Genomic DNA, 22,343 nt, shown 5'->3' on the forward strand with positions numbered 1-22,343 from the left:
CATCTTCTCTTATCTTATCTTATCTTATCTATTCTTATCTTATCTTATCTTCAATAGTTTATTTTTCTTGATATGTAAGTCCTATGTAGTTTATGTTGTAAAGACATTTAATTTGCATCTGATGTTGAGATCACTGAGCACAGCTCCAGTCCAGGAGATAAACTTGAGATTTTATACAGCGCAATATTCACGAAACGTGCTCAAAGCGCTTTACATACAAGAGGTCCCTGACCAACAGCAACACTTAACATGTAGGACGAGACATGACGCCTATTAGGCGATATTACAAATTTTTTTCCCCCCTGACAGAGACAATGCTGTTAACGGCCAGGTACTCATTAATTTTACACCTGAGTACGGTGAGAGAATGTGAGTAAAGAGCCTTTCCCCAAGGACTCAACTATTCGTCGAGCGAGACTCGAACCCAGGACCTTCCTATCGGAATCCGAGTGTCATACCACAAGATCACAGGATATAGATAGCTCGAAGTTGACGTTATTCAGGTCGTTGTTATTGTTTTTTTGCCATCCACGTTTATGAGTAATTCTCACTAAACTGTATTAGCCGGACTATAAAAGTTCATGGTTACACAGTTTTATGTGTTGGTCCTTTTTATTTCCGGATGGCAATGTTGTGAACTTCATAGCCAAGCGCATACTATCTATAGAAAGTAGTAAAAAAAAAAAAAACAGGCAAAAAAATACCCAACAAAAAACTCTTGAATGAAATCGGTTATTACCTATATTCTAAATACAGTAAACACTCTCTTTGTTTACAGACCCTGCGCCACCAGAGCTTCAACCGATGACTACCATGCCTCAGCCCCACCCCCAGCCCCAGGCCCAGCCCCAGGCCCCACCCCCTGCCTATGATGCAAGTATGGGCTATGGCCCCCCTCCACAACCCGGTGCTCTGCCCTACGACCCACAACCTCCTATGGATGGTAAGCTGGCTACACGTGCAGGGTGCAGATATCGTCAACATACCTGCCAACCCTTCCACTTTAAAATTTAATTGAGCTTCTACATAGCGCAATTTTATCCACTTAATGTGCTCAAAGCGCTTTACAAAGGGGGGTCCCTGACCAACAGTAACATGTAACATGTAGAGAACCAGACATGATGCCTGTTAGACGAGCAGACGATGGAGCACATCCTTAGAAAATGTCAGGACTTGCCCAGCTGCTGAAGAAGAAGAAGTAGATGGAGAAGAAGAAGAAGAAGAAGAAGAAGAAGAAGAAGAAGAAGAAGAAGAAGAAGAAGAAGAAGAAGAAGAAGAAGAAGAAGAAGAAGAAGAAGAAGAAGAAGAAAGAAAAGAAGAAGAAGAAGAAGAAGAGAGAAGAGAAGAAGAAGAAGAAGAAGAAAGAAAAAAAGAAGAAGAAGAAGAAGAAGAAGAAGAAAGAAGAAGAAGAAGAAGAAGAAGAAGAAGAAGAAGAAGAAGAAGGAAGAAGAAGAAGAAGAAAAGAAGAAGAAGAAGAAGAAGAAAGAAAGAAGAAGAAAGAAGAAGAAGAAGAAAGAAGAAAAGAAGAAAAGAGAAGAAGAAGAAGAAGAAGAAGAAGAAGAAGAAGAAGAAGAAGAAAAGAAGAAGAAGAAGAAAAGAAAAGAAGAAAAGGAAGAAGAAGGAAGAAGAAGAAGAAGAAGAAGAAGAAGAAGAAGAAGAGAAGAAGAAGAGAAGAAGAGAAGAAGAAGAGAAGAAGAAGAAGAAGAAAGAAGAAGAAGAAGAAGAAGAAGAGAAGAAGAAGAAGAAGAAAGAAGAAGAAGAAGAAGAAAGAAGAAGAAAAGAAGAAGAAGAAAGAAGAAAAGAAGAAGAAAAGAAGAAGAAGAAAAGAAGAAGAAAGAAGAAGAAGAAGAAGAAGAAGAAGAAGAAGAAGAAGAAGAAGAAGAAGAAGAAGAAGAAGAAAGAAAGAAAGAAGAGAAGAAGAAGAAGAAGAAGAAGAAGAAGAAGAAGAAGAAGAAGAAGAAAAGAAGAAGAAAAGAAAGAAGAAGAAAGGAAGAAGAAGAAGAAGAAGAGAAGAAGAATGGTAATGAAACGAAGACTAAAGAGCAGAAGGATAGAAGCTTAGAGACAGAAGAAGACGAAGTCGAGCAGAGATCGGGAAGAAGTAGAAGAAGAAGAAGAAGAGTAATAAATTAAGAGAGCTAAAGAAACAGAAGAGAGAAGAAGAAAAGAAGATAGCTGTTCGTTAACAGACATATAGGTCTAGTGAAGAAGAAGTTTTGAAGAAGTACGGACGAGCTGAACGAAAGTGAGAAACCTACAAGATACGATGGTGGAAAGAGAGATGTTGAACTAAGATTGTTGTCAGAAGAAGACTTTTAACACTCTGTCATAACTAGTCTGTCCTACATTGAAGTTACTGTTTGTCAGGACTCTGTATAACCTTGAGACGTTGTGATTTGTGCTATTTAAAAGTATAAGCTCAATTTATTTTTTACTGTAACATTTTATGTAATATATGCAAATGCACAAAAATGTAAAAATATACAACCAAGAACCAATAGCAACATTTTATATATTAATTTGATAAATTAAGATAAACCATACGTCTGGCCTTTAGTCCGAACTTATGTGTGTATATTTAAAAGATAGTATTTAATTCAAATCACAGTTGCGCATTAAAAATTCGAACACCATGTGGCAAAAATGAATTAAGGTGACGTGTTGTCTTTGTTTTTATAGATATAAGGTGACGGCTCTTAAGAGTCTGGTGTCTCGGAGTTATAGCGCTATGCAAGTTTTCAGCATTAATATTCTTCTTCTTCTTCTTCTTCTTCTTCTTCTTCTTCTTCTTCTTCTTCTTCTTCTTCTTCTTCTTCTTCTTCTTCTTCTTCTTCTTCTTCTTCTTCTTCTTCTCTTCTTCTTCTTCTTCTTCTTTCTTTCTTCTTCTTCTTCTTCTTCTTCTTCTTCTTCTTTTCTTCTCTTCTTCTTCTTCTTCTTATTATTATTATCTATTATTGTTATTATTATTATTATAACCATTATTATTATTATTATTATTATTATTATTATTATTATTATTATTATTATTATTATTATTATATTATTATTATTATTATTATTATTATTATTATTATTATTATTATTATTATTATTATTATTATTATTATTATTATTATTATTATTATTTATTATTATTATTATTTATAACCATTATTATTATTATTATTATTATTATTATTATTATTATTATTATTATTATTATTATTATTATTATTATTATTATTATTATAACCATTATTATTATTATTATAACCATTATTATTATTATTATAACCATTATTATTATTATTATAACCATTATTATTATTATCATCATTATTATCATTATTACTATATGTCGTCTAAGACCCATGTTCATGTTTGTTTTCCCCTCCAGACAAGATGGGCCTACCCCAGCCACAAATCACCGGCCCCACTCCCATCGGCCCTGGCGGATTCTACCCGCCACCCCTCATGCCCGACCCCACCGGTGCCCCCCCTCCTCCTGCCCCCTACCCACCGGTAGCTGGAGCCCCCTACCCTCCATACCCCTCCCCCCCAGCCCCAGCCCCAGCCCCCGCCCCTTACCCTCCGCCTGATGTCAGCGTCACAGGTCCAGCTCCTCCCTATGCCCCGGATCCAGTTGCAACGGCACCTTGTGAGTTGTCATAAAGGTTTATATATAAACGAAAGAGTGAAAATGGAGAGAGGCTTCGTAGTATGGAAACTATACAGACAATGGACGTTTCGGGTCCACAAACCCTTCTTCAGCACAACAAACAATACACAAATTAACGTGGAAAAAACAATTATTTTTCATTTTATTTATTTTATTTGTTTTCCACGTTAATTTGTGTCTGGTTGTGCTGAAAAAGGGTTTGTGCCCGAAACGTCTATTGTCTGTTTTGTTCCCATACGAAGCCTCCCCATTTTCACTCTTTTGTTAGGATTTTATGATCACTGGCTTCAGGCAGCCCTTACTGTTCTGTAATAAAGTTTTATTTTTGAAACCTTCAATTTTTCATTAACTCACTCAACCCTAACACCGACTAAATCCGTAGTGTACCAGGGCTACTTTTACCCCATGCCTATTTATTACATTTTTATGAGACAAATTATCGGCGTAATATCAAATCTAATGTTTTATAGTTTTTACATGTTAATGGTAGTTGAATAAAACTATCTATGTACATGCTCATTTTTAATACATTTTTTTTTCTCCAATTTTGAAAAGTAGCAAAAATCTCTAGGATTGAGTGAGTTAAATTTATGTTCAGGGTCAAGTTGTTTTAATTTTAAAATTTTTTAAAATTATGAATTTTTTTTTTTTTTCAATTATGTTGATGCATGTAAACTATTTCTGATTTTTGATAGTATGTGCGTGCGCCATGAGCAATGGTTTGTAGGGTCTCAATTAGGAACTCTATTCAGCACGTGCGGTTATGTGGTCTAGTAGTATGACACTCGCTTTCGGATCGGAAGGTCCCGGGTTCGAGCCTCGCACTCGGCGCATAGTTGAATCCTTGGAAAAGGCTCTTTAGTCACATTCTCTCACCATACTCAGGTGTAAAATGAGTATCTGGCCGTTAACAGCAGTGTCTTTGTCCGAAAAATTGTAATATCGCCTTAAAGGCGACATGTCTCGTCCTACATGTTAAATGTTGCTGTTGACCAGGGACCCCTTGTAAAGCGCTTTTAGCACATTTAGAGGATATTGCGCTAAAGCTCAATTAAAATTTTTTTTATTCATTGACCTCATTGAAACAAATAAACAAACCTTGGACTGTAGACTTATGGCAGCCATCTTTATCTCACAATATTTTGTATGATGATCATGGTACACCGTTCACCACTGGGTGGGGGTTGCTGACCTACCATAGTGGGCAGGGGGGTACATAACTGACTGTGTCTTCTATCCCCCTGTATCTGGGTTGGGTTTCTGACCTCCCGTAGTGGGCAGGGAGGTACATACTGTGTCTTCTATCCCCCTATATCTGGGTGGGGTTCCTGACCTCCCGTAGTGGGCAGGGAGGTACTTACTGTGTCTTCTATCCCCTATATCTGGGTGGGGTTCCTGACCTCCCGTAGTGGGCAGGGAGGTACTTACTGTGTCTTCTATCCCCTATATCTGGGTGGGGTTCCTGACCTCCCGTAGTGGGCAGGGAGGTACTTACTGTGTCTTCTATCCCCCTATATCTGGGTGGGGTTCCTGACCTCCCGTAGTGGGCAGGGAGGTACATAACTGTGTCTTCTATCCCCCTATATCTGGGTGGGGTTCCTGACCTCCGTAGTGGGCAGGGAGGTACTTACTGTGTCTTCTATCCCCCTATATCTGGGTGGGGTTCCTGACCTCCCGTAGTGGGCAGGGAGGTACTTACTGTGTCTTCTATCCCCCTATATCTGGGTGGGGTTCCTGACCTCCCGTAGTGGGCAGGGAGGTACATAACTGTGTCTTCTTTCCCCCTGTATCTGGGTGGGGTTCCTGACCTCCCGTAGTGGGCAGGGAGGTACTTACTGTGTCTTCTATCCCCCTATATCTGGGTGGGGTTCCTGACCTCCCGTAGTGGGCAGGGAGGTACATAACTGTGTCTTCTATCCCCCTATATCTGGGTGGGGTTCCTGACCTCCCGTAGTGGGCAGGGAGGTACATAACTGTGTCTTCTTTCCCCCCTGTATGGATAATTCATCAAAAAAACAAGATGTCCAATGTTAACAGGAATCACCCATGTTGTCCAAGTGAGCAAATTGGGGTTTAATAATCTTGCTCACTCAAGTGCAATGCCTTAACAACTTGACCACTTCACCCCCCCCCCCCCCCCCCCCCCCCCCCCCCCCCCCCCCTCACTCACCCACACACACACATAGAACTGTGTTGTGATATAAGTAAATGTGTTTCATATTCATTCTGTTTCCTTTCAGACACCCCACCAAACCACCCAGCTGCTTAAGGAACGGATTTTACTACTTTCTGCCATTTTGATGCTACAGCTAGTTAGGACGAACGACTCAATCAAATCACCAATTCTCTCCTGAGGAACTTTTTTTATATCTTTTGCTCTGATGGACATCCTGGGAATGTGTATGGATGACTTTTATGCTTGAGTTTTCTGGAATAACTGTTTTTACTTGGATTTATTACTAATGCCCCAAAATTAACCAAGGTTTATCTAACACTGGTAGAGTAGAGGCCAAAAAGATTGGATATTTTTTTTGGTTTCATTATAGGATAGTAGAGTGGTTTTTCTAAAACTAGTTATCTCAGTTTTTGATATATTCATGATTATCTCCCTTTGAATGTCTCGGGGCTAATTTTTAAAATTTTAAAAAGAATTTTATTTTTAGTTTTAAATTGTGGCTAAAGAGTTCCAGTTCAATTTGAGGAAATTGTTTATTTTAGATTTTAAAGTTAAAAGGAAATTTATGTTTCGATTGAGTTTAATGGAGGTAAAATTAGAAGAATTAACTTTCCTTGTTGTTAATATATGTGACCCTCCGCCTCAAAACGGTATTAAGTCGGGTTGGTTAAGATGTTGAAAATTGAATTTATAGCCAGAAATATCAGACTTGTGTTGAGTTTATACGATTTATTGAGGAGAATGGATACCTTATTTTAGGGTGCGAATGCCAACAATTTATATTTTTGACCCGTTTTAACATTAAATCTGGCTTTTAAGTATCTGGTTCATTCCGACATAATACTGTTTTGAGACGATGGGTCACATATTTGTCACTGCTCTAGTCTGATTCCATTTTATTTATTTATCCTGTGTTCGTCCAAATGGACAACTAGTATTTGTCATTTTGTTTTAATGTTGAAATTTGAACAAAAAATAATTGTTATTTCTGGCAAATTGTGTTTTTTAAATATTTTTTTTAGACGTGTTGACCCCTGTGTTAATTTGTATTTTATATCTTTGCTGTTTCCTTCTCTTGCCCCGTTTTGGGTACTTACTTACAACAGTGGAGATAGAAATTTATGATTGATAGACATGAGCACACATGCCGAATCTTACGAATTTTTCGTAATTTTACGAATTTTAGACAAATTTCATGGCCACTTGCTAATTTTTATGGAAAATTACGAATTTTTAATTCTCTGTATTCCTTATTACTTAAATAATGATGATAATAATAATAACTACTACTACTACTACTACTACTACTACTACTACTACTACTACTACTACTACTACTAATTTTCTTGTCATATTACTAAAAATTGACATAAGAATGACTAAATTTATAGTTTTCAATTTGGCAGATCTGCATGATATATGTGACTCCTCGTCTCAAAACGGTATTAAGGCGGGATGATTAAGATGCGGAAAATGGAATTTGTAGCCAGAAATATCAGACTTAAGTTGAGTTGATATGCTTTATAGAGGAGAAAGAATATCATATTTTACTGTGCTAAATACCAACGTTTCATACTTTAGACCCGTTTAACTATAATTTGACTTGTTAGCAGGTGGTCCATCCTTACTTAATACCGTTTTGAGACGAGGGGTCACATATGCTTTCTCTTCCCATACGCTTTAGTTAAAAATAAAGAAGAAAATGCTTGATCCTGGATATGAAATTAATTATGGTTCGTATCCGACATCCATAAATGTAACACTCTTTTTGTTTTGTTTGTTAGAACATCCAGAATAATACAAACGTGGCTGCTTAAAGGACAAAGAAATAAATAACAAATTATAAAAGGAGTTTTCAATTTAACTGATAAAGACAGATGATATAGATATGTGGACGTTTCGAGTTTCCCCTTTTGTTAACAAAACGCGATGGATAAATCGCCTCTATTCCCGTTTGTTGTTGTTATTATTATTATTATTATTATTATTATTTATTTTATTTATTTATTTATTTCTGATAAATGGCATTTTGTTTACAAAAACAATTAAGAAAATGAACGAGATTTAAAGATAAAGTAGAATTTATAGCCGATTTTAGGTCAAAATACCGACATGTTGTAATAAAAATGAATGAGATTTAAAGATAAAGTAGAATTTATAACCGATTTTTAGGTCAAAATACCGACAATTTGTAAAGAAAATGAACGAGATTTAAAGATAAAGTAGAATTTATAGCCGATTTTAGGTCAAAATACCGACATGTTGTAATAAAAATGAATGAGATTTAAAGATAAAGTAGAATTTATAACCGATTTTTAGGTCAAAATACCGACAATTTGTAAAGAAAATGAATGAGATTTAAAGATAAAGTAGAATTTATAGGCGATTTTAGGTCAAAATACCGACATGTTGTATAGAAAATGAATGAGATTTAAAGATAAAGTAGAATTTATAACTGATTTTTAGGTCAAAATACCGACATGTTGTAAAGAAAATGAACAAGATTTAAAGATAAAAGTAGAATTTATAGCAGTTTTTTTTAGGTCAAAATTTCGACATGCTTCTTTGTATCCAGTCAGCTTCTGGTACAGGCTTGTAGGCACCAATAGGTTGTTTCTGTTATTTTTATCTAAAACCCAAAAACAACCACTCCCCCCCGACCCCTCCCCTCCCCTTCTGTCAAAGTTGCCAATTTTCCGTATATTTACAGAATTTAGTATGCTCAAACACCTCAGTATATTTTCCAACCACCCGATGGCTGAACGGTAAAAACGTTAGTACAGGATGTTTTTTTTTACTGTATAGTTCAGTGCTCAGACTTTGGATTGGTTGAAGTGTTGGCGACAAAGTTCAGTTAATTTTTGTCTCCTCAAATCAGCCCTCCTGCTCAATTATCCAAATATTTCGGATAGCCAAAAATTATAATGATGAAAGAAGTAATTAAATCCAAGGTTTTTTTTTTTTTACAATCACCAGTATGGTAAATGAGCCAATTTTTGGATGTTTTTTTTTTAAATTTTAATTTTCATTTTTTTCGTCTTTCTATAAAAGATTGATGTCTCTGTACTTAAACGGCTAGACCAGGACGTTGACGATTTAGATTGTGGGTGTTGAATGTGTGTGTGTGTAGATATATATATATATATTTATATATATATATATATATAAATACTTCAAGTATAATTATGATCAACTGAAGTTGATCATAATTACACTTGAAATATTTTAAAATTGCTCGTTTATCAAAAAGTTGAGCACTATTATTTCATGGTTTTTGTTTTTTATAATCTGTTAAAATGTCTTTCTCTCCAACAAATTACATTGTATTATTTCAGTTGGTATCTAATCAAAATTGCGGCAATCGTGTAACCATCATAGGCATTTATTATCACGACCATGACTACAATTATAATAAGAATTTAACGTTTTCATTTCTGAAATGTTTATGGTTTCATGGAATAAGAAGGAGACTTGAATTTAAAAAGAATCGAATATTTGATATGAACTCCAGTTAATTGGAATACATTCTGTGCCATAGTGCTGCTCCTATTAAGCGGCTTTGACTGTATTTGTAAAATGTATAAAGATGATGATGATGAAGAGTATTATTATTATTATTATTATTATTATTATTATTATTATTATTATTATTATTATTATTATTATTATTATTATTATTATTATTATTATTATTATTATTATTTCTTTTTAAAAAAAAAGTAAAATGGGCCACGAAAGACAAGATGTAACGGATGTAAAAGGTCCAATGATAAAAACAATTGAAGGTTTTAAGAGACAAGGAAGGGGGTGTAACTCTCAACACGACCTGAACTGAATTAAGTAAAATTTGTTTTCACAAATCAACTATTCATTTTGAAATATTTTTTTCATAATTATAATGTTGATAACTTCAATTTTTTTTTTTATACATAACAATATCCCAGATAAGATATAATTGCTTTATGATTTATAATAAGTTTGAGATAGCCCAAATTTAAACTGTGTACTTAATCCTTTTTGTGTAAGGTGTGTAAGAAAAATAAGAATCTGTATTTTTGCTGTGATATATTCAATAACAAACTTGATGTCATATTTCTTTTTACATAACTCCATTCTCGCATAGCGGCTAACTGTCCATATAAAAAAAAATTGTTAATTCGTCTGATTTTGGTGGATTTATGGGAAAAAAAAGGATTTTTTTGTATGAGTGGAAATGAGCCCGGCATGTCCTGGGATTTTATCTCTTTTGAGTAGCGAATTAAAACAAGGGCAATGTTCGAAGAGATCAAGAAATTGACGAGAAATGACAAACAAAACGCGGGAAAATGTAAATAGACTAGGGGAAATAAGATATTCGAAGAAGAAGAAGAAGAAATTACCAAAAGATGAAAGTATGTGGAAGAGAATGCTTTAAATCTAAATTATATTATAATACTAATACGCTTCAACAGTCATAACGTCACTTCCCTCGTAATGACGCATGGTAACTTAGTAACTGGCTCTAAACTATCGGAACAATAGCGGAAGCCCTTATGAAATATTCCTCCGACGAGCATAAATGCGAATCCAGAGGAGAAAAACATTATAAATATGATCGTGTTTTGACTTTTATACATTCTGATCACATGACATATGAAAAGTTCTAGCCAGCATGAAGAATAAAAAATACAGATTTTCTTTGTTTAGAAACACGATAGCCGCCGTTGCTTTGCGACGTGACATCAGACTATTGAATCCAATTGTCCAAACATTCTGGTTGTTTTTTGGGTCATGACGGTGTTAGGTGTTAGGGTGTCCTGGTGTTTGGGTGTCCCGATTTAGCTCTTTGAATAGTTTGCCGCTATGTTCTCGTGTCCATTTTTTTAAAACAGTTTTTTTTTCCTTCTTCTTAGATTTTAACTCATTTATGCCTGCGTTTTTATTTGGAATTTGATTCTAGGAAAACAAAAGAATTAATTATTTTTTTAAATGTATAATATTATCAGCGGTTTCTAAATGGTGTTTTCAATCTAAATTTTTTTTTAAACTTGGCATTTTTTGAAGCTGTTTGGCATGGAAACTTTGGGTTTGGTTTGGTATAGTTATACATTTTTTATTTATTTTGCTTATTGTACTTAATGACTTTCAACAAGAATGAAAAACTAACAAATTTGATAGGCCATCCGATCCTTGTGTAAACACGGGAAGAGAATTCATCAACTAAATCAACTCTGATGATGCAAAATAAACTAATTTTTGTCCTTAAACTTAAACTGGAGAGATCATTCAGATCTAATCATGCAAAAACAATCGTAGTAGCAAAATTAACGAATTTAGACTTTTCTATTTTTATGCGTGTTTTAGCACAAACGCGTCGCTTGCAAACATTTGGTATCATCATCATCATTGCCTTTTTTTCACCCTGGGTCAGGGTATAGGCCACAGACAAACAGTTTCCATCCTTTCTCTATATATTTGGTATACCAATGAGCATTTTCTTGTAACTTGGGTTTTCTTTTATTCGATTTATCATTTCTCTGAAAAATTAAAAACTAGACAATCTGGCAACCCTGATCAGTATATGTACTGACATGAGATGTGGGTTGAGTACGATGAACAGTGGCAAGTTAAAACTGACTATAGGCACTGTTGTAGGTGCTGACTTGTATTTGTTTGCCATCGACCGCTAATGGAATTTTCTGTTCCCTATTTGAACCAGCCCTCTTTGTCTTCGTTTTTCCACGGTGCTTTTAATTTCAGATCTACAGATATCCCTCTATCATCTCCTTTTTTTTGTTTTTTTTTTACAGGCGTTGTGATGACCTTAAAGTGTTGCCATAAGCACTGTAAACCCCTAAAAAAACAAAACAAATCAGTCCCCTGACTGACAAGCTCCCATTTGTAAAGTAGTGAAAATGTCCCACAGCAAACAGCAAATCGATGGCCCGTTGATCAAACCTATGAAGCATAGTATCACAAAGAGGCTACTTCAGACGTTTGATCAACGGGCCATCGATATTTGTTTTCAAGCTACGACCACAGAGCTGTCAACCTTTCCATTTCCAGATGTATTTTGTGAGATTGAACCAGAAGACAAAATAATTAAGGATATGAAATTTTATTTGTTGTTTTTTTATTTTTTGGCACTTTAACTCATTCAACCCTAACACCGACTATATCCGTAGTTTACCCGGGGTTACTTTTACCCCATGCCTATTTATTACATTTTTATGAGACAAATTATAGGAGTTGTATCAAAGCTAATGTTTTTAGTCTTTACGTGTAATTTAATAAAACTATCAATGTACGTGCTCATTTTTAATACATTTTTGTCCAATTTTGAAAAGTAGCAAAAATCTCTAGGATTGAGTGAGTTAAGAATCTGTATTTCATTATCGTCAATGAAACATATAAACTGTACCTAAGTGTTATATTTTATTTTTAAAAATATAAAATGAAATTTTTAGCACCCAAATCATCGCAGCATAACACCAGTTTTAGACGATTTGATCACACATAACATAGAGTACAGTTGGTTGGCAGCCCTGCAAATTTCATCCATCAAATTTAATAAGAATTTATTTCTTCCTTACAATATTATCATTTTATTCCATAATGTAATTTTATGAATTGCTATGTTGTCAGATATAATTCATGTGATAATGCAGTCTATACATCATTATTGTTATGAGTTATTCTACTTGTTCTACTCGCATATAAAATGTTTATCATATATACTCTCAACCTTTTGATGAATTTCGCAAATTCGGAAACTATCAAAAAAAAATTTTTTTTAAAGAAGAAAGAATTGACAAATTGAATGTGCAATATTTTCATCATTTAAATTTTTTGTCGTAATGCAACAATTTTTAATAATTAAAAAAAAATAATTTCGTTTTGGTGATTTCAGTACGACCGCTGTAGTTTGATTGATAGACTACAAGAGTGGAAGACATTTTTAAATGGCACTCCCCTTCTGCATTTATTTCTTTTCTTTTTTGTTGCCAGTTCTCTTTTTAAAAAAAATTATCTTTTCATTTATGCTCATCTTATGTTTTTGAATTTGTTAAAAACAATCCGATTTTATTACTTCAGATGGAATGGAATGAATTTACGATGTTTATCCAATATTTTATTTTTTAAGCATGTTTTATGGTATTATTGGTGTAATCTTAATTATAATGTTTACAATCTTAATACAATTTAAATTTAATACATACAATGTTCATTTGGAGTTTTTAAAATTTAACAATTCTACCTCGCGTTTTTGTAAAGGACGTGTTGATTAAGTATCCTTGCTCAAAAAAAAAAAGAAAAAAAGAAAGATGTTTTAATTTTAAGATAAGAAAAAATAGATAAAAATCATCTGTGTGAGTGTATAGAGTAGAATTATCCTTCTTACAGCAGAGTGATGTCCCTTCCCATAATATACAAAAATAAAACAAGCCTGGAAAACAGTATTATCAACAGTAAAGATGTCAACAAAGTAGAATAAGATGAAAAATATGTAAAAGAAACTGTCACGGTTACAAAACGTACCCTACGTGTTGCTCTCTATTTTTGATCTGGGTTGAGATGCCAGGTTATTTTTTTTTTTTCCTGGTCCTGACTGGGGGATCCTTAGCTGGATGGGAGACAGTCAAATGTTTACTACCTTTTTTGAGAGATGATCTGTTTGGTTTTTTTTCTTGTAAATCATCTCTTTGTTACTGTTATGTCCTATTATATTATAATTATTAGCTTGAATACTATATTCTTTGCTTTTAACATCAGACACAACTTTCTTCTTCTTTGCTTTTAACATCAGACACAACTTTCCTCTAAAATGACTTGATAGTGTCGCAAGCGCATTAAAATTTAAAAAAAAACAAAAAAAACAAAACAACCAAAAAGAATAACACCCACAAAAAACAAATACAGTTCACTCCGCTTAATCGCACATCTGTTAATCACACACGCCGCTTATACGCTACACATTCCTGAAAAATGGAATTTTAAAAATATAATCGCTCCGCTTAATCGCAAATCATTTCAGCTTAATCACTACACCTTGATTGCAATGACAACCAAAAGCCATATAAAATCAACGTTCCCGTTTCACACTTTTCGGGCTGAAGCATTCGATCAATTCTTTTTAATGGACAACAATATACCCATCAGCCCTGAACTGACATTTCAGGAGCTACTGCTGAGCTCCATTCGGCCACACAAAAGACAAAGAACGCCTGGATAATGAAGACGAGGATGAGTCATTGGAATGTGACAAACCACCCCTGACAAACACTGAAAAACTTGACATGGTGGTGGACAAACAACGCTGCTAAGTCTAAGAACACTTTACAGATGATCTTCATTGGTGGGGTTGGAGACAAGGGTTAACAAACAGTTTGCACAGAATAAAAAGCGATCAACTCATCATGATCATTGTTCTAATAAACAATAATGTCACATTTTGTTGTCGATAAAACATGAAAAAGAGAAGGAAAAAACACCAACCAGAACAAAAAGAAGGAAAACAAACCCAAAAGTCAAACAAAAAATTAAAAAGAAAAACAAATATTAAGAAACAAACATTCTAATGAGGCCATGTCTTGAATATGACTTTCCCAAGCCAGTAGAAACCCTAGAAGGTAACGTCCTACATGAATTGCACACACCACACATGTAAGCTGGCGTTTAGATGCTATTATTATTAGCTTCTCCACTTAATCGCACACTCCGCTTAATAATCTACACATTAAGCCGAACGTCCCGAGGGTGTGCGATTAAAACAGAGTTGACTGTAATACTAAAACTGGTATAAATCTCCATCCTCCAGCTCCATTTTGTGACCATCAGGCTTTGCAGTTTGCAGGCCTCCTGCAATGTTCATGTAAAACGGTTAGATCTGAAAATTGGATGAATTCATCTCCATTCTACAATATTCTTCCATCTACTAAGTCGCAATGTAACTCCTAGTCGCCAGATTTATATATATATATGTTTTTATTTTTTTTATATTGTTGAAAAGGTGCCATTATATTTTCTATTGTTGACAAATCTTAAAAATTTTTTCATGAATTTGTCTTTTATCTTGTATACATTTTTTTATGCAATCATCCCAAACCAGGTGGATGTATTGGACAAAATATCTTCCCAACTTTCCGTATATTTATGGAATTCAGTATTTTATAAACCCTCAGTACCCTACATTTTCAAATCATATTTCAGTTTCAATAAGTTTTAACGACTTAGAGACGCTCATGAACTTCTGATATTGGAGCCAAAATTTTGTCATTCTACGAATTTTTCGTAGTGATGGGCAGGTCTGAAATCGTGGTGCTGATTTTGTTGCATTGATTTGTGTTCTTTGGGTTGTTGTTACTTTTATAATTACGCTTGTATGCTGATGACATTGGGCTCAAATAGATTTTCCATCCTTCTCAATATTGTGATATGAATGACTTTTGTCCAATTGTATCTCTAAGAACCCAAATGAATTGACTCAAAACTAGGGTAAAGTTACTTTTGCAGATGTGCGTACCGTCAACCGGGGTAACTTTGCCTCAAGGGGAATCTTTACCTCTGTGAATTTGAAGCATTTTGAATACTTCCATACTTTCAGCATTGTTGCAGTTATTGCACCTGATAAAAGACGTGAATTTTTAATCAATGGAAATAATTGCCACGAAACTAAACAATAATGAATCTCATTATTGGTCCAAAATTCAAGAGGCAAAGTTTCCCCTTTAGGCAAAAATACCCCTGTTGACGGTAGTTATTATTTGTAAACGTTTTAGCGACTTGTGTTAGGATGATACATTTAGGTGATCTGAAATTAAGAACACTGATACTGACATTGTGTTCTTGGAATCTCCATTTGTTCCCTATTAAAACCAATTCCCCTTTGTCTTACTTATTCTTTCGTGCTTTAATTGTAATGCTAGATTTGTTAAACTATCCCATTGTCTTCATTTTTTTACTAGCGCTGATATGACATTAATAATGTGTTGCAAGCTTATTTGACCTTAATGTGTTGCAAATGCTGTAAAACCTTTAAAAACAAACAAGCAAAACAACAACTGCTGTCTAGTCTAAGCGACATTTAAATGCAAATTTCCGAACGTCCATTTTCACCAGGATTTTTCATATGTTTTATTTTTAAAAAAAAAGGATTCTTCAATAATCCCCCCCCCCCCCCCCCCCGTACCCTGGGAGATGATATTTTTTCCTTGTAAATCATCTCTCTGTTATGTATTATTATATTTATTATTTTCAATGTATAATGTAAGCATTTGAGTGTATTCCTCTTTGTTGGATTTTGTTCTTGTGTCCGGATGAGACTTATAACTTATAAGTGGTCTCAAACTAAGTACATCGGTGGTATGCTCTTGGAATCTACATCTGATCCCTATTTGTTCCCAGTTCCCCTATGTGTTACTTTTTCTTGGGTGTTTTAATTGTAATTCTAGAACTTTTTACTATCCCATTTTCTTCTTTTTTACTGGCGCTGATATAACCTAAATGTGTTGCAAGCGCCGTAAAACGCTTAAAAACAAAAAAAAAAACAACAAAAAAAACAACCCCCCCCCCCACCCCAAGATTTTAAAACTTGCATTCTTTTCTTCTTTTTAAAAAAAAAAAAGATTCTTTTCCTCGAAGATAATCCTGTGTTGTTGAAACAACTAAACGACTAATTGTAGAATCTTAAAATGTTATGTGTTATATTTTATATTTGTTGATATTTGAAACTTTTTATTATTAACTACTTATCCAATGCTGGTAGAATTATTATTGCTTTTGATATATTATCATCATGTTTTATAATAAAATAACATTCTACTGGTTGTCATTTTCACTCATACTTTGTATTCTTACTGTGACTTACTTGGACTTTTTTTTGTATTCTTATTGACTTCCGCCTTTTGGAATCCTCCAGGATCATGTCATAGGCCATCCAGCCTTTTGGAATTCTCCAGGATCACAGGCCATCCAGCCTTTTGGAATCCTCCAGGATCATAGGCCGTCCAGCCTTTTGGAATCCTCCAGGATCATAGGCCGTCCAGCCTTTTGGAATCCTCCAGGATCATAGGCCGTCCAGCCTTTTGGAATCCTCCAGGATCATTGGCCATCGAGCCTTTTGGAATCCTCCAGGATCATAGGCCGTCCAGCCTTTTGGAATCCTCCAGGATCATAGGCCGTCCAGCCTTTTGGAATCCTCCAGGATCAAAGACAACGCTGTTAACGGCCAGGTACACATGAGTATGGTGAGAGAATGTGAGTACATAAAGAGTTGGTTCCAGGACTCAACTATGCGCCCGCCAAGCGAGGATCGAACCCAGGACCTTCCGACCACATAGCTGCACTTTGTTGGGATTTAAGGGTTTTACGGCGCTTGCAACATACTGTCTTCTATTCTATCCCCCTATATCTGTTTTCCAACTTGCTTTCTGTCTTTGTCCTGGAATGAGATTACTCGGTTTTGTCCTGGTCCTTGTCGGATGCCCTGGCTGACTGGGAGGGAAACAGTCAAATGTATAGTTAGTTTTGGGAGATGATATTTATTTCCTTGCAAATCATCTCTCTGTTAGGCACCGTATTATGTTTTGTATACATATTATATATGATTTGTAAACATTTGAGTGTATTCCTTTTGGTGGGACCTGTGCTTGTGTCTGGATGAGACTTTTAGGTGAGCTCAAACTAAGTACTTTGATAGTGTGCTCTTGGAATCTACATCTGTTTCCTATTTGAACCAATTCCCCTTTTGTCTTCCCTTTTATTTTTATTGGATGCTTTAATTTGTAATTCTAGAACTTTTTACTTTCCCATTTTCTTCCTTTTTACTGGCGCTGATGTGACCTTAATGTGTTGCAAGCGCCGTAAAACCATTAAAAACAAAAACAACCAAACAAACAAACAGCGCCAGTAAAAGGGATAACAATGGGTTAGTAAAAAAGTTCTAGAATTACAATGTAAGCACCATAAAAAAAGTAAGACAAAGGGGAATGATACAAATTGGGAATTGGTGTCGATTCCAAGAGCACACTGCCATTGTGCATAGTTTGAGATCACCAAAAGTCTCATCCAGGCACGAGCACAGGATCCCATTAAGAGGAATACACTCAAATTAATGTTTACATTATACACGGGAGGTCAGGAACCCCGCCCAGAAAACAAATGAAAGGTAACGTACGTTTGTAACACAAAATCAACGATAGCAATACGATAAGAAGAAATAATTTACAAAATTTATTTACAAATACAAAATTACAAGACTTTTTTTTTTCTATTGCGAAGAAAAATGAAATATCTATTGTATATGATAATGGTTAGCAATGGTAGTGGTATTTTTTTTTTTTGGGGGGGGGGGGGGGGGGGGGGCGGTGGTATTGAGGGTTGTGACGATGATGACAATGATGACGACCATGGCCATGATGATAATGGTAAGTGTAGTGAGTAGTTTTGTTTGTAATGATAATGAGGATGATAGGATTATAATGATAACAATAAACATGGTAATGGTGATAATAATAATAATAATAATTAATGATGATGATAATAACAATGACAATGGTAATAATAACGATCTTATTATTAATAATGATAATGATGTATAATAATATCAACAAGCACATTAACAATAATGCATGATAATGATAAATTCCATGACATCTCCGTTGACACCAAATGGAAATATACTTTAGGTTGGACGTTGGACGTTTTCATGGGCCAAAGTCCAGCAAAAAACAGGGCCCGAGGCTCTGAAGTGATCTTATAATATTATGTGGTAGTGAAACCATGAGAAATAATCCAATTTATATTTTATAGCCAGGGATTTAACCCCACAACCTATATTGATCGAAAAGCACATCATGACCCGCTACCTCGCTGTCGCCTAACCCATGTTCATTTCTGTGTGTGTGTGTGTGTGTTTATTTTCATTATTATAATAATTGTAAGTGCTTTGAGCACATTTAGTGGGCAATGCGCTTTAGAAAAGCTCGTGTTTGTAATTGGATGATTTTCTACTAATTATGAATACTACATACACCCCCCCCCCCCCCAAACCCAAAAATAAAAAATCCCCAAAAAAATTTTTTTTAATGTTAAAAAAGCAAATAAATTTTTAAAAGAACCAGTTATGCCCCTGAGATTGGTCAACTAAAGAATTTTTTCCCCCTGATCTTTATCAGTGTCACAGAAAAAAAAATATCGACTGCACCCGGGATCGATCTCGGTCCCTTTGCGTGTGAAGCGAGTGCTCTACCAACTGAGCTATCGGCACCCCCCAGCAGGCCTAGCTGAGTGGTCGCCAACAACTCAACTCTTGGTAACTCCATGCGCGGCGATGCGCTAGGCGCCACTGAGCTATTGTATGGGGTATTTGTATGTATAGAAGTCTCCCTTGCAATATGAAAAGAATAAATTGAAATGAAATCCGCTCGGAGCGGTCTTAATGCTGGAGATGAATAACTTTTAAAAAAAAATGATAAAACAAAAACAACTAAAATAACAAAATACTCAAGCAAAAAAAAACACCCAAAACAAACAATCAAACAAAAAAAGAAAGAACCCCCCCCCCCCCAAGGAAAAATATATTTTTAAAAAAAGAAAACGATTTCATTTGATCCGTGGTGAGACTGTCAGTGTCAGGCGCGTCTCCGACGAGGATCCACTCGGGGCATTGCCCTCCCGAACAAGTCAATACATATTATTTGTTAAGAAACCAGTAGACTATAGATCTAGTGTAAATTATTGAAAGTATTCATATTATATCACTGGCACACAAACTTTGCGTACTGAAAAAAAAAGAAGATATACATGCAATGGTACACATTGGGTTTAAAACCTTTTTTTTTTTTTTTTTTTTTTTTTTTGAGGGTTTTACGCCGCTTGCAACACATTTAGCTCATATCAGCGCCAGTAAAAAGGAGGAAAAAGTTCTAGAATTACAATTAAAGCACCCAAGGAAAAGTAAGACAAAGGGGAACTAGGAACAAATAGGGATCAGATGTAGATTCCAAGAGCATACCATCAATGTACTTAGTTTGAGATCACCTTGAAGTCTCATCCGGACACAAGCACAAAATACAACAAAGAGGAATACACTCAAATGCTTACATTATACATTAAAAATAACAAATATAATAATACATAACAGAGAGATGATTGACAAGGAAAAAAATATCATCTCTGAAAACAATAACTATGCATTTGACTGTTTCCCTCCCAGCTAGGACAAAACCAAGCAATCTCATTCCAAGACAAAGACAGAAAGCATGTTGGAAAACAGATATAGGGGGATAGAAGACACAGTATGTACCTCCCTGCCCACTATGGGAGGTCAGGAACCCCACCCAGCAAGTAAATAAAATTTAAAATATAAACATGAACATAGAAAAAATCAATGATTTGCTAAATATGAATAAGGAAATGAAGAGTCAAGTCATCAATAATTTAGGATTTATACAACGGGTTTAAAACCTAAATATAATAAAAACTATTACCAACTTTGAGTGAACGAGAATCAAGTAAATAAAATTTAAAATGATATATTATTCATTAAATCGAGTTTAAAATATAAACATTGACATATTTGTTTTTGTTTTGTTTTTAAGGGTTTTACGGCACTTGCAACACATTAAAATCATATCAGCGCCAGTAAAAAGGATGAAATGGGATAGTAAAAAGTTATAGAATTATAATTAAAGTACCCAAGAAAAGGTAAGACAAAGGGGAATTGGTTCAAATAAGAAACAGGTGGAGATTCCAACAGCACACTATCAAAGTACTTAGTTTGAGGTCACCTAAAAGTCTCATCCAGACACAAGCACATGTCCCCACTAAGAGGAATACACTCAAATGTTAACAAATCATATATAATATGTAAAAAAAATATAATACAGTACATAACAGAGAGATGATTTACAAGGAAAAAAATATCATCTCTCAAAACATTAACTATACATTCGACTGTTTCCCTCTCAGCCAAGGACTCCGACCTAGGTCAGGACAAAACCAAGCAATCTCATTCCAAGACAAAGACAGAAAGCAATTGGAAAACAGATAAGAGGGGATGGAAGATATAGCAAGTACCTCCCTGCCCACTATGGGAGGTAGGAATCCCACCCAGATCAATGATTTGCACAATATGAATAAGGAAGCGAAGAGTCGAGTTATTATTAATTTAGGATATACACAAAGATTTTTGTTTGTTTGTTTTTAAGAGTTTTACGGCGTTTGTGACTCATTTAGATCATTTCAGTGCCAGAAAAAGGAAGATAATGGGATAGTTAAAATTTTGGAATTGCGATTGAAAGTACACAAGAAAAGTAAGACGAAGGGGAATTGGGTCGATTTCAACGGCATACTATCATTGTGCATAGTTTGAGATCACCTAAAAGTCTCATCCAGACACAAGCACTGGATCCCGCTGAGAGGAATACACTCAAATACTTATAGTATACATTTAAAACAACAAATATAAGATATCAGAGAGATGGTTTACAAGGAAAAAAAATAGCATCTCCCAAAACAATTGCTATACATTTGACTGTTTCTCTCCCAACCAAGTAGATCTTATTTCAATAACAAAGACAGATGCAAATTGGAAAACAGATATAGGGGGATAGAAGACACAGAATGTACCTCCCTGCCCACTATGGGAGGTCAGGAACCCCACCCAGATGTAGGGGGATAGAAGACACAGAATGTACCTCCCTGCCCATTATGGGAGGTCAGGAACCCCACCCAGATATAGGGGGATAGAAGACACAGAATGTACCTCCCTGCCCACTATGGGAGGTCAGGATCCCCACCCGGATATAGGGGGATAGAAGACACAGAATGTACCTCCCTACCCATTATGGGAGGTCAGTAACCCCACCCAGATATAGGGGGATAGAAGACACAGAATGTACCTCCCTACCCACTATGGGAGGTCAGGAACCCCACCCAGATATAGGGGGATGGAAGGCACAGTAAGTACCTCCCTACCCACTATGGGAGGTCAGGAATCCCACCCAGACTATGGGAGGTCAAGAACCCCACCCAGTTATAAGGCGTGGAGGTCATAGGGACTCGAATTGTTTGTTTGTTTGTTTTTAAGGGTTTTACGGCGCTTGCAACACATTTAGTTATTCAGCGCCAGTAAAAAGGAAGAAAATGGGATAGTAAAAAGTTCTAGAATTACAATTAAAGCACCCAAGAGAAAGTAAGACAAAGGGGAATGGGAACAAATAGGGATCAGATGTAGATTCCAAGAGCATACCACCAATGTACTTAGTTTGAGATCACCTATGTCTCATCCGGACACAAGCACAAAATCCAACAAAGAGGAATACACTCAAATGCTTACATTATACATTAAAAATAACCAATATAATAATACATAACAGAGAGATGATTTACAAGGAAAAAAATATCATCTCCCAAAACAATAACTATGCATTTGACTGTTTCCCTCTCAGCCAGGACTCCGACGAGGGCCCGGAAAAAAACCAAGTAATCTCATTCCAAGACAAAGACAGAAAGCTTGTTGGATAAGAT

The 22,343-nt window shown here is 35.3% G+C and overlaps 1 protein-coding gene across 5 annotated transcripts in view; it reads left to right on the forward strand.

The window, feature by feature from the left end:
- Positions 1–6,830, forward strand: part of LOC144959090 (uncharacterized) — a 32,427-nt gene extending 25,597 nt beyond the window's left edge. For 4 of the 5 annotated variants that reach the window (XM_078891476.1, XM_078891479.1, XM_078891480.1 and 1 more), the window contains 3 exons: positions 779–943; positions 3,377–3,637; positions 5,899–6,830. In XM_078891476.1, coding sequence (XP_078747602.1) covers positions 779–943; positions 3,377–3,637; positions 5,899–5,927 — 455 coding nt within the window. In that variant the 3' untranslated portion in view covers positions 5,928–6,830. The remainder of the gene's footprint in view (positions 1–778; positions 944–3,376; positions 3,638–5,898) is intronic. The other variant, XM_078891478.1, reaches the window with a different exon arrangement.
- The last annotated feature ends 15,513 nt before the right edge of the window (positions 6,831–22,343 follow it).

Source organism: Berghia stephanieae, chromosome 13 (genome assembly GCF_034508935.2).
Source record: "Berghia stephanieae isolate SIO BIC M18660-M18661 chromosome 13, UCSD_Bste_1.3, whole genome shotgun sequence".
In the NCBI taxonomy this organism is placed as follows: domain Eukaryota; kingdom Metazoa; phylum Mollusca; class Gastropoda; order Nudibranchia; family Aeolidiidae; genus Berghia; species Berghia stephanieae.